The sequence below is a fragment of the Nicotiana sylvestris genome, chromosome 1 (genome assembly GCF_000393655.2).
Source record: "Nicotiana sylvestris chromosome 1, ASM39365v2, whole genome shotgun sequence".
NCBI lineage: Eukaryota > Viridiplantae > Streptophyta > Magnoliopsida > Solanales > Solanaceae > Nicotiana > Nicotiana sylvestris.
In genome coordinates, this window is record NC_091057.1 from 103,981,080 (window position 1) to 103,995,403 (window position 14,324).

General features: G+C 40.2%; 1 protein-coding gene across 1 annotated transcript; it reads right to left on the reverse strand.

Moving 5' to 3' along the window:
• Positions 1 to 6,888: 6,888 nt before the first annotated feature.
• Positions 6,889 to 12,619, reverse strand: LOC138872666 (uncharacterized). The gene is made up of 7 exons (XM_070151059.1): positions 12,454 to 12,619; positions 12,257 to 12,345; positions 10,491 to 12,125; positions 9,721 to 10,119; positions 9,405 to 9,525; positions 8,887 to 9,252; positions 6,889 to 7,346 (listed from the first exon to the last, which is right to left on the reverse strand). The coding sequence occupies exons 1-7, from the start codon at positions 12,617 to 12,619 to the stop codon at positions 6,889 to 6,891; spliced, it is 3,234 nt and encodes a 1,077-aa protein (XP_070007160.1).
• Between the last annotated feature and the right edge of the window lie 1,705 nt (positions 12,620 to 14,324).

The following is a 14,324-nucleotide window of genomic DNA, read 5'->3' on the forward strand; positions in this document are numbered from 1 at the left end:
CTGTTTATTTTATGAATCTGGCTATTTTTTTATTGAATCTGTTTAGATCTTCTCAGATCTGAAACGATTTCATGTTTATTTTGGTATTTCTTCTTTAAAATTTCAATACTTCTACCTCGATATCTTCTAATTCTTTCCTATTATTATTATTCCTGACCAATTTTGATTTACCCTAGAATTAGGGTATTGATTTCAACGGATTTTTCTGCAAAATATTTAACCTTTAAACGTTTTTGTCTCTGAGTATCTATTAGGGTTTTCTTATTTATTTTACTTACTATATGTTTCTGTATTTCTGCCCATTCTCTTAGAGTTCTGATTATTTAACCGTTCATTTTATTATTTCTGCCTGTTTGCCTTAAACTTTGTCGATTAATTGTTAATTAATTTCACTTACTTAAATTAGGGTTTGAAATTGGGCTTTCCTTTAGTATCAGTGTTTCCTTGTTAGATTTTACCTGTTCTTACCTTATGTGCAATTAATAATTAGTGCTACTGGCCTGATTTTATGCTTTGATTATTAGAACCGACTCCTAATTGATTTCAGAGTTAGTTCTTGCCTTATTTAACCTAGCTCTTAATTACTGACTGATTTCGTATAAAGTTTTCCTTAAATCAAGTAGTACTAGCCTAAATTTACTCATTTCTATCTTGCTAATTTGTTCATGACTGACCTTACTTGATTGATTACTTGATTATTTTCTTGCCTTATTTTGCAATATCAATTTGCCTTGCCTTAGTTACCTATACTATTCGACTCATATATATATATATATATATATATATATATATATATATATATATATATATATATATATATGTGTGTGTGTGTGTGTGTGTGTGTGTGTGTGTGCGCATTCTCATTCTACTAAACATGAATATTAGTTCACAACACACATACACTCAAACTCTTCTCCTTCTTTGCTACTTGTGTTATTGTGGGTCTAGCCGGCTGAAAGCCAAGGCTAGATAATGGGACTATACTTGCTCTATATTCTGCAATTTTTTTCTCACTGGTATGTCTCTAGTTAAATTTGAAACCCAAACTCTATGTGTTTCATTTCTGCATTAGTTCATTGAATATGAATTTAACCTATCCTCTTATTTACTTCTTTGCTTAGCATGCCTAAATTCTGCCTTGTTCAATGTACAACTAGTATGTCTGCACTTCACTTATTTATCTGATGCTTGACCAGCCTGTTTGTTGATTTATATTTAATCCCTTAACTATGTGGTCATGTTGATGGTGGATCCTACTTGTGTGTCTGATTCTGCCCACTACATCTTTGCTCCATGTCTTAATTGCCTACTATCCTGGTTAATTTGTTAAGGCTATGAAGCTCCTAAGTGTTCTATGCATATTGTTGTCTACATGCCTCCCTGCACCCTATTCATGTACCCTCAATGAGACTCCTATATTTTCCCAATCTCTTTCACCCCTATGTGCAAACCTGCTTGCAAAGGTGCCTGTGAATCTGAATCTTCTATGATTGATTGGCTGTTTACTGAATTTACTCTCTTCAGAACTGATTTCATCAGTATTCTTCTAAAACTAGTTTTCATTCCTAGCATTTTCTTAAAACTGGTCTATTCTAGAAAATCTTTTTCACTCCTAAAAAAGTTATCTCTATACTTGATCACACCCAACTATGCCTTATAAAAAGGACAAGCGGTCGTTATAAATATAATCCGAGTATTTAGCCCAGAGTCGAATCCACAGGGAATTAACCTATCAACTACTCTTGTTAGACTCACTAAATTCTTCGGAATCAACTTCCCAGATATTTTGAATTACAATTGGAGATGTATTTACTAACTATAACTGAATGAAAGCAAGTAAACTAAAAGATAACTATGACTGGGTTGTATGCAAGTAAGAGAAGGATCTAAGGTTGTGATTTCCCCTATTGATGGAATCCCTTCCTATTATTTTTCGCATAGATTTGCCTAATTGTCTCTATCGATCATTAGCACTCTTATTATCGTAAATCTCTCCCGAGTAATCATGACAATTTACTAGACGCACTCTCCCGACTTACCCTAGCTGGCTTTTATTACATCTCACTTTAGATCGCACCCAAGGTTTCGTTATCCCTACTCCCACATTTAAACCCTCGGTTATTGATTCCTTATATACTTTGGGAGTGTTGTTATTCAATCAATTACCTAAATATGCACTCTCTACCGAGTAATATATACTAAATAGGCACAGCTAATTGAGGATCCTATCAATTAACTACAACAAGAATGTAGTTGAACAAATAGAGATTAAACCGGGCAAACTATATTAACATAACACAAAGTTCATCCTTCAATAGGTTCCATCAAAACCCTAGACTGAATAATTAGCTACTCATAATCGTATTCATACTAACAACGGCAAAATTCATCATAAATGGTAAAATATAAAAGGAAGAAAGGAAGAACTCGATGTTGAATTATCCTCCTTGCCTCTTGCCTCTCCTTGCCTTCAACTAAGTTGTAAAAACCTTGATAATGTCCCTTTGGGCGAGCTGGACCTCTTATAGGTTAAGTGGAATTACCCCCGAACTTCCAAGTTTACCCCTGAAATTATATAATCTAAACTGGACTAGCACAGCCTCGCTCATGCCCGCGCTAATGGCCTCACATATGGCATAGTATTCTGCCTCGAATTCCTAGGCTAGCGCGGTCGCACTAATGGTCGCGCTAAGTTGATCAGCCTTTTTCACTTCTTTTCTCTCTTCTTTCATACGTACTCAGCTCTGAGGGATTTCCCTTGATTTAATTTAGCTTCAAACACTGTCCCAAGTCCTCATAAATGCAACTCGCTCCTGCAAAACATGAAATTCACAATTAGAGCCAATTTATCGTCATTTAACTATCCTAGAACAATGAAGCATCGTCAAGTTGATGCATAAATAGTCGCCAAACTACATGAATCTAGCCTATTATCAACACCCCACACTTAAATCATTGCTAGTCCTCGAGCAATCCACCACACTCTATAAAGTTTCCTTCACTAAGCTTTTTCCCCTAACGTATCACACCAAGAACAAATCACCAAAGTTACGTCTAGTAGTGTACAATTGTTTTTTCTCAAAAGTCGACTCACACGTGTCGTGCAATATTCATACTTACTCAAAATTACTCTATACAGAGGTCAAGACTTACCTTTCCTTCGTGAATCACATGCCCTCACATCACACAAGAGAGTAGTTTCACAAACAATAGTATTAAGAACAATTAAGAACATAGATAGACAAAATTCGCTCACTCTCAAAAAGAACATTCACATGCCACACAGATGCACCATAGGCCTGCCCGTAGTGTACTACTCTACTAACCGAGCTCATTCAGTCTAAGATCAAGTAGGTCTTCATTTGGTTGTAATATAGGCTAAGGGACGGATAGGATATATTTGGATATAGTGACTAACCTCCCTAAGCACTTTTAATACAAACACATTAACATTCAAAGCCATACTTATGTCAAACCAGACATTCCACCACGCTTCTATTTATAATACCCCTACTCCATTAGGTGCAATTATATCAAGTCACCACTTATCAAATACTACATTTACTCATTCTCTTTTTTTTTTATTGTGGTGCTTATTCTTCTACTTTTTCAAAATACTGCACCTTTTTCTCTATTTCATCGGTTCCACTCAAAAACCAAACCACCACCCCACACTTTAGCTTTTGCATATTTCATAACCATTAAGTTCTCATGGGAGGTAAAAGGGTTCAAACAGATGGGCCGTTCAAACAATTAGGTAAGGTTTGTAATGTGGTTGCCAAAGAAACATGTTTATAGGCTCAACGGGGTTAATTACGATATATTGCATTTAGGTGGGTCTATTTTATATATCTGGCTTAACATATAAATGCATATATCACTTCTAAGACTGAATAAAGCTACTATTTCGCTTTGCAAATACACGGGGCAAGTTCTAGGCATCAAATGCAGAGCATAGAATACAGTACAACTCACACACACATGGAACATGACTCACTCCAGATTGTCTTATCAAGACACTCTCGTTTGAGTACTCAAGTCAGTTACAAACATACAATTTAAGGCACTCCAGCAAGAATCAACCACTGAGACTAAGCATTACACTCTAGTGTCTACTGTGTTCAGGTGTACCAACGCCAAGGGTTTCTCTTTCTATTTCAGCTCATAGCCCATCAATACTAACTAAAAACTAGAAACATAATAAACAAAAACTAACTACACCTGGTTCAAGAAAAACCCTTGGAAAAGAACCGTGGCCCAAAGAAAAACCAAGGGGGAGTTACTACACTACCTAAAACAAAACAAAATAAAAATAAAATCTTTTTGGTATTTTCTTTAGACTTACTTCCCTCAAGAAAACTGTCTAGAAGATCCGTCATCAGGAAAAGTCCAACATATTTCTATTTTTTATCTTTTCAGATTTTCACGTCGACTTAGACCCTTAAGAACCCCGTCAAAAGAGATGCGTCGTCAGGACAAGTCAACTTACCTACTTTGAACTTACCTAATTTGACTATTACTGATGATAGGCTATAATTACGTATTTTAGTCGCTTATTACACTCAAATTTACTGCACTTTAGTTGAGTTTGCACTTTAATCGCTAGTGTTTTGCACTAATGGTATGTTTTATGCCTTGTAGGAGTGATTCCGAGCTATATAGATGTTATAGAATGAATTCAAGTGATTTGGAGCTTTGAAACTGAGTAAAATCCCAAGGAATTAAGCCGGGATCGTATTCGAGGATCAACGGATGATAGAGCAATAAAACAAAGAATCGAGTAGGCATATTGCGCACAATCTAGTAAAATGCACATAACGTTTTGCTCAGAACTCTATTTGGATTTCACAATATATGGTTGGAAATCTAATGCAAAGGGATACAACATTCTTGTTTTACATTTTTCCAAATTCCAAACAGAACAGGGTGAAAAACGTGGTCGAAAGCGCAACTGCGGACCTAAGGCGGGCTGAGGCAGTATACCTGCCATATACCGCGTTTGTACCGCGATCGAGCCGCGGCAGTCCAGACGTGAAATATTGTCCTTTTTCGCGTAGGAGAAGGTATAATTTTTGGGCCCGTCCCTACTTGGTATATATGCATGGAAAAATGGTATTTTTAAGGGGTTGGACATACTTTTGACACAGATTCGACCAAAGGAGGCAGAGACACAATAGGAGCAAGGCGGGGAATTCTTCTACGAGTTTTTCCTTCCTCTTATTATTTTTCATTTTTGGTTACGACTTTTAGTATTGTAGTTTTACATACTATTATGAATAGCTAATTTGTTATCTAGGGTTTTGATGGAACCTTTTGTAGGATAAATTCTTGTTATGTTTGTATATAATTGAGTTGTAGCTTTTCTCTATTTGTTCAACTACGTTTATATAGTGGTTGGTTGAAGAGCTCTCAATTAGTTGTGCATATTTAGTATGTATTACTCAAGAGAGAGTGCATATTTAGGTAGTTGTTGAACAACATCACTCCCAACGTATGTGAGGAATCAATAACCAAGGGTTTAAAGGTGGGATTAGGGATAACAAAACCTTGGGTATGATCTAAGTGAGCTGTAATTATAGCCAGCTAGCGTAACTCGGGAGAGTATGTCTAGTAAATTGTCGTAATTACTCGGGAAAGAATTACAACACGCAGAGCGCTCATGATCGGTACAGAATACTTAGGCAAAATTATAGAAGACCTAGCGGGAATGATTCTAACAATTGGGGAAATCATAACTCTAGAACTCCTTAATCTTGTCTCTAACCCTTAGTATCTGTAGTTGTTAATTTACTATTTTAATTTGTTAGTTAGTTAGTTAAACATAAAAATCTTAATATCTATAAATTAGGAATTTTTCAAGCTTGAATTCTTGGTAATAGTGAACAATTGTAGCTAAGCCTTAGTTCTTTGTGGGATTCGACTCCGGACTTGTTATCTGGATTATATTTACAACGACTACTTAGTACTTTTTATAAGGCATAGTTGGGCGTGATAAATTACTCAAAACCACCAAAAACAATCAAGAAAAATAAAGAAAACATCAAACAATCAAGTTGTTACATATACACACATACATTGAAGTATCCCTCACCCCACACTTAAAAGGAAGACATGTCCTCATGGCATACAAAATAAAGAACAGTGAGGTAAAGGAACTTCCCTGAATAATCACTCTTGATCGGAGACCGTGTCTGGGTTCAGATTGCAAGCACGACCCAGAGCTCTCAGCCAGCCCAATATTTTCTTTTTCGATTTCACCTGCTGGGCAGCCACCACATCAACACGTGTACCCAAGTCAGTGACCGAGGTACGCAGTTCGGCCACCTTCTGCTCCAAAGTTGTGAACCGTGTAACCTGAGCAACCCCAGGTGTTGCGGCAGCCTTTGAAATTTGCTCATGGGCCGGTGACTCAGCCCTCACATCCTCCTGCTCAACCTCTTCTTCCTCAGAGTCATCAGATTCACCACTATCATTACCACCCGCTGCCACCGGCTCCTTCCCAGTAGTTACCTTATCTGCTAGGAACTTGGAGTCTGTTGGCACTATCCCATCCATATCCAGATTTTTCGGTACCTGAACTGCCCGGCACAGTCTAGTAATCAAGGAAGGAAAGAAGAACCCATACCTTTTCACCGGACAATGGGTGAACATCTCCTCATGAATCAGCTTGGCCACGTCAAAGTTGTGACCATTCATAAAGCACCATATCAAAGTTGCTCGAGGACCATTCACCTCTGTGGTATTGGAAGACGGGATCAGGCGGTTGTTGATAACATATAACCAACACTTCCCTTCAAAGGTTAGCGCCACAGAGTGAAACTTCTGACCATACTTCATCCACATAATTTCCTTGCCGGGTGCACAGATTGTTGCAAAGAACCTCTCCCACTATGTGAGTGATCTACCATACATCTCATAATAGTCTTCATATGGATCCACAGGTGCGGGCAGCTGGTATATCCTCCGTATAGCCTCAACAGAGGCATCCACTGCCTTTCTGCGCACTGTTACTATTCCATTCACACATTCCTTTACATTGGCGTAGAATTCACGGACAACCATCACATTCCCCTCGTCCGGCTCTTCAAGTAAGATTTGTAGCCCCCGCCTTACCAGCTCATTATACAAGCTAGGGCAGCCCAACTGGACCGACCCTATATCTATGCCCCTTTCCAGTATTGGTTTCTTAGGGGCCTTATCCATAAAGCGGTCTTGAGCCTTGGCAGAGACGAACCTGATACTATCAAATGGACGAGCAGGAGCTGACCCGCGCGCCCTAGACGATCCAGCTTGATTGCTGGAAGAAGCACCTGTGGTGCGTCGTTTCCTAGATGGAACCATAGTACCTGGAAAAGGAATAACATTAGCACAACCCAAAAAATGTGACTCAATGCGGTTACTCAGACTTCACGCGCACAATTGGTCACAATTACTCATTTACACTCACTGTGGTATTTAAACAAACACCTTGTGGGAATTATATACCCACACCCCAATTCAAACATGTTGCACCCCAATACTACTACAATTTCCCCAAATTCACCCACTAAGCTAAGATACAACTCCACCAACATTACCACCCACAATCACTACACCAACACTATAATTTACTACTAGGAAAAGAGAAGAACAAAAAGTATTACATAATGAAACAAAATAAACGAAAATCTCTCCAAACAATTACAAAAATAATGGTAAAAGAAAACCTTACATGTAGTGAGAGAAGATGGTGAGAAGTGAAGAAAAGTAGGGGAGAGCGTGGCTTGAACTTTGGGGATTTTGGAGAAGATGAAATTTGAGGAAGATGGAATTTGAAGAAGAAGGGGGTTAGGGTTGGGGAATTTGAGCGTTGGGAATTAGGAGTGAAGAAGAGGGTAGTAATTAGAGGGGGGAGGGAAATAGTTAGTGGAAATAACACTTACAGATTTAACATACAAAATAAAGACTAAAAGATAAAATAAAAAAATTATTAAGTTAAATAAAGCGTCAGTTGTGCGGGACTAGTGCGGTCGTAGCGCGATCGCGCTAGTGCAGATAGTGTACTTAGCCATATGCGTGGCCACTAGCACGGTCATGCTTCTAGCGCGGTCGCACTAGCGGTTGAGATGCTGAGGCAGAATGTTTGCCCATATGCGCGGCCTGTAGTGCGGTGGGTAGCTCGGGCGCGCTCCTGGGCATAAATTTTTTTCATTTTTTACCTATTTTTTCCATGTCCGATGGACTTATCACCTGCCCAAGCTCACCTGCATTGGTTAGTAATTACCAAAATCAAAAGTAACAACTACTCACTATCATTGGGTTGCCTCCCAACTAGCGCCTTAGTTAATGTCGTGGCATGGCAGTTACAACAAATCAATGGGTTGCCTCCCATGCAGCGCCTGATTTAATGTCGCGGCACAACATATATACACGCATTTAAGGCTCGCTCGACCTCTGAGGTTCAGTCAGATGGATCACTGACACTTCCTTTGGTTCATCCATGCCTATATATGGCTTCAATATTTGCCCATTGACTCTAAATGTATGAGAGTCTTTCTCTGAGGCAATCTCTACGGCACCTGAAGGGAATACTTCGACCACTCGAAATGGTCCAAATCATCGTGACTTGAGTTTACCCGGAAATAGTCTTAATCTTGAGTTATAAAGCAATACCATGTCTCCATAATTGAAATTTCGCTCAACAATGTTCTTGTCATGCAACCTCTTCATTCTCTCCTTGTACAACCTTGTGTTCTCAAAAGCAAGATATCAGAACTCGTCGAGCTCATGCAATTCTGTGACTCTAGTTGTTCCCGTAGCCTCAATGTCCAGATTCAGCTATTTTATTGGCCACCAAGCTCTATGTTCTAGTTCCATTGGCAAGTGACAGGCTTCCCGAACACCAACTTATATGGTGACATACTAATTGGTGCTTAAAAGCAGTTTTGTAGGCCCAGAGTGCATTATCTAGCTTTTTTGCCCAATCAGTTCTTGTGGCGTTCACAGTCTTGGTCAGTACACTCTTTATCTCTCTATTCAACACTTCGACCTGTCCACTAGTCTGAGGATGATACGGGGTTGCCACCTTGTGGCGTACATCGTACTTTGCTAGCAATTTCTCGAAGGCTCGATTATAGAAGTGAATGCCTCTATCACTGATAATAGCTCTCGGGGTCCCGAAATGGGTGAATATATTCTTCTTCAAAAAACCCACCACCACTCTTGCATCATTGGTAGGAAGTGCTACAGCTTCCACCCATTTGGGCAAGTAATCTACAGCAACAAGTATGTACTTATTACCAAAGGAGCTGCGAAGGGGCCCATGAAGTCTATCCCCCAAACATTGAACACTTCAACCTCTTGAATTGGGTTCATGGGCATCTCATGGCGACGAGAAATGTTCCCGGTTCGCTGACATTCATTACAGCCCTTCACCCATTTATGTGCATCCCTAAACACTGTTGGCCAGTAGAACCCGGCTACTAGTACTTTTGTTGTCGTCCTGACTCCTCCAAAATGCCCGTCATATGCCGATGCGTGACATGCCTGCAAAACAGAAGATTGTTCTATCTAGGGGACACACCTTCGGATGATATGGTCAACACATATTCGAAACAGATAAGGTCTATCCCAGTAATACATGCGGCAGTCACGATAAAACTTTTTCTTTTGCACAGAGGAAAGGTCATAGGGAACTATACCACTTGCCAGGTAATTTGCAAAGTCTGCATATCATGGCACTTCCTCAAGGCTTCTAGTGAGTAGCTGCTCGTCGGGAAAGTTTTCCAGAATATCCTCAACCTCAATTGAGATTTCAGCTCCTTCAAGTCGTGATAGATGATCAACTACTTGGTTTTCTGTGACCTTACGGTCACGAATCTCAAGGTCGAACTCTTGCAGTAATAGCACCCAACGAATCAGGCGGGGTTTGGGCTCCTTCTTCTCAATCAAGAACCTGAGAGCTGCATGATCAGTATATACAATTACCTTAGAGCCATTCAAGTATGATCTGAACTTATCGAATGCAAACACCATAACCAGCATCTCCTTTTCAGTCACAGTGTAGTTCAGCTGGGATCCACTCAATGTTCTACTGGCATAGTAGATTGGGTGCATTAGCTTGTATTTTCGCTGCCCCCACTGCATAGTCACTGACATCACACATGAGTTCGAATGGTTGCTCCTAGTCGGGGGCAACAATGATGGGTGTTGTGACTAGCCTCTTTTTCAACTCGTCGAATGCTATCGTGCAATCATCAGAAAAAAAAGAAAGGGTGATCGTTTTCTAACAAATTATAGAGAGGGTTGGCAATTTTTAAGAAGTCTTTTATGAATTTCCGGTAGAAACCGGCATGCCCGAGGAAGCTCCTTGCCTTTACTGAAGTGGGGGGTGGCAGCTTTGCTATCACGTCAACTTTAGCACGATCCACCTCGATTCCCTTGCTTGATACCCGGTGTCCCAAGACTATGCCTTCTTGTACCATGAAATGACACTTCTCCCAATTAAGTACCAGGTTGGTCTCAATACATCTTTTCAACACTCGGGTCAGATTTATAAGGCACTCGTCGAATGAGTTTCCCACTACTGAGAAATCATCCATGAACATCTCCATTTTGTCTTCGACCATGTCAGTGAATATGGCCATCATGCACCTTTGGAATGTGGCGGGTGCATTGCATAGGCCAAAGGGCATCCTCCGAAAAGCATAAATTCCATATGGGCATGTGAAGGAGGTCCTCTCTCTGTCCTCTAGTGCAATGGATATTTGGTTGTACCCTAAGTACCCATCCAGAAAACAGAAGTGGGACCTCTCTGCCAATCTGTCAAGCATATGATCAATGAAGGGAAGTGGGAAGTGGTCTTTCCGGGTGGCCAAATATAATTTCCTGTAGTCCATACAAATTCTCCAGCCTGTGATGATTCTTGTAAAGATCAGCTCATTGTTATCATTTTTGACCACTGTCATAGCACCCTTCTTAGGAGCACATTGCACCGGTCTAACCCAATTGCTATCAGAGATAGGGAAAATGATTCCTGCATCCAACCACTTAACCCCCTCTTTCTTCGCCACTTCCTTCATGTTGGGGTTCAACCTTCTTTGGTGCTCCCTGGAAGGTTTGTGCCCTTCTTCCAGCAGAATTTTATGCATACAATATGCTGGGCTGATCCCCTTAATATCTGTCATGGTCCACCCAATGGCAGTCTTGCACTCCTTGAGTACCTGCAAAAGTTGTTGTGCTTGCACATCTAACAAACTAGATGAGATAATACCAGGTAATATGGAGTTAGGTCCTAGGAACTCATACCTGAGATGGGCGGGCAGTGGTTTCAACTCCAACTTTGGTGGTTCTTCTATGGATGGCTTGGCTGGAGGAGTTTCTCTATTTTCTAAGTGCAGGGGCTCGAATTCAAGTGTTCCATCCCAAAACCCTCTGCCCTCTAAAGCTAGCACCCATTCTACCAATTCTTCCCCATTCACCTCATCTAAATTTACCAGACATGCAACAAGAAGGTCCTCAATAGTCAATGTCTCATCATCTGCTTCTACGATTACATCCACGACATCAATAAAAGAACAATTGGCGAATTCACTTAGTCGCCTCATAGATTTCTGCACATTGAATGTTATCTCCTCATCGTTCAACCTCATCTTGAGCTCCCCAGTTTCACAATCAATAATAGCTCTCCCTATGGCCAAGAACGACCTTCCCAAAATTATGGGAATTTCTTCATCCACCTTGCAATCTAGAATCACAAAATCTGCAGGGAACACAAATTTCCCTACCTGAATCAACATATCATCCAAGATACCAGAGGGTCTTTTTACGGTTTTGTCAGTCAGCTGCAATAACATAGAAGTGGGTCTAGCTTTTCCAATCCCCAACCTCTTATAGATCGCCAGGGGCATAAAATTTATGCTAGGACCCAAATCACAAAGTGCCTTGGCAAAAGCAAAGTTACAGTGGTGTAGGGAATTATGAAACTCCTCTAGGTGATACAACTTCTCAGCAACTAGTCTAGTCACCACAGCATTGCAAGTCTGAGTTAGAGTCACTGTGGACAAGTCTTGGAAATCAAATTTTTGGGACATCAAGTCCTTCATCATTTTTGCATAACCAGGCATCTCCTTCAAAGCAATATTTACCTAGATTTGTTTCAGCATCTCCAAGAATTTCTTGTATTGTTCCTCTTTTGGTATTTGGCCAGCCTCTGTGGGAATGGTGCTGGAGGTATCTTCCTCCTAATGATTTGGGTATTCTCTTTGTTAGACATCACCTCAACAACCGGTTCTTGGGCTGTCTCAGCTTCTTTCTCAACCTCAATCTGTGTGTTAGTTTCTTCCTGGGAAGGTTGTACTATCACATCTGTTAGTTTTGTTGAATCATCTAGCTCAATAGGCACTAGTACAAGTATCTCAGCCTGTCTTCTTTCTCGATCCCTCTCTTACTCCAAGTTTAAGTCTCTGCCATTACGTAGACTCACTACCATCAGTTGCTTCGGGCCTTGATCTTTTGGATTTATTTGAGTGTCTGTAGGTAATGTCCCATGAGGATGATTATTCAAAGACATCAAAATCTGGCCCATTTGCACTTCAATATTCTTTATATCTGACTCATGTGCATCTACCCTTTCACTCATTTTCGCATTTGACCTAATAACCTACTATATCATTGCCTCGAGTCTAGCAAACCCATCTTCCTATCTTCTACCATACTGTTGCTGAGGAGGATGATAACCTTGCTGCTGATTTTGATTGTTGTATCCCTGTGGCCTTTGGTAAGGCACCATATTATTGTGAGTCGCATACCTCCCATATTTCCATTATTGAGTTGTGGCTGGACTGGCCTGTATGACTGAGTTTGTTGGCCCCAATTCTGACCACCCTATCTTTGGCCCCCATAATTAGACACATAATTCATGTCCTCATGGTAATGATGATAATCGCTTTCTGCATTCCATTGGTTACCAGTTGGCCGACTAATGCAAGATGTGCATAAGCCCCCATTGGTAGTATTAACAATGTGTACCTGATGCTTCTGCCCTAACTCTTCCACTTTTTTGGTGAGTATACTCATTTGTGTCATTAATGTGGCCATATTTTCAGCAAGAGTGTTGGATGGATCTAAGGGCACTGAGTGAACTACTGGAGTGATAGGTTCATTCCTGGTTGTCCACCCCGAATTCTGTGCCATCTTGTCAAGTAGGCTTTGGCTTTCTCTCCATGTTTTGCTCAAGAATTCTCCACCAACTGAAGTATCAATATTAGCCTTCACACTATCTGTCAAACCCATGTAAAACTGCTGCCCCAACATCTGATCTGGAATACCATGGTGCAGACATATAACCAACATCCCTTTGAATTGTTCCCATGTTTCTTGTAGTGTCTCCATTGATTTCTGTTTGAAGCTCAAAATTTCATCAATTTGCTGAGCAGTCTTGTTGGGTGGATGAAACTTATTCACAAATTGCTTGACTAACTCCTCCCAAGTCATGGTGGAATTAATGGGGAGTGAGTTTAGCCAGGTCTGGGCAGCTCCTGTCACTGAGAATGGAAACAACAGCAGCTTTATTGCTTCCTGAGTTACGTTGGGTTGCCTTTGAGTTTTGCAGATTGACATGAGTGTCGTTGAGGATATTCAATGTATGACCCTGAAAATAGTCCCTTGTTTTGCAACAAGTGCAACATGTTGTTCGTGATTTGAAAAGACTTGGCATGTATCTGCGGAACTAATATCGTTGTGGCCAAATTCTTTGTTGTGGGTTGTGCCCAGTCATATAGAGCAGCCTCTGGCATAAGAGGTGCCACTAGATCTAATGGCACAGCTGGGTCTACCACGTTATCCCCCATGTCTGGTTCGAGTTGTTCAGTTGATTGTTGTTGTTTGTTTTTCCGATTGGCCCGATTCAAGGCCTTGAAAACTTTCTCCGGATCTGATAATGCTTCAAATACTTCACCAGTTCTCGATGAGTTTCTAGGCATGCACCTGTACAACTAAGTAAACCAGCGTTAAAGTTTTAATGTATAGTTGAAAATAAAGAAAACTGACTATACTAAGAATTTTTGTATTTCTTTCAACTATAGTTGATAACACCGTTAATTCCCCAGCAACGACGCCAAAATTTGATCACGCCCAACTATGCCTTATAAAAAGGACAAGCGGTTATTACAAATATAATCCGAGTATTTAGCCCAGAGTCGAATCCACAGGGAATTAACCTATCAACTACTCTTGTTAGACTCACTAAATTCTTCGTAATCAAATTCCCAGATATTTTGAATAACAATTGGAGATGTTTTTACTAACTATAATTGAATGAAAGCTAGTAAACTAAAAGCTAACTA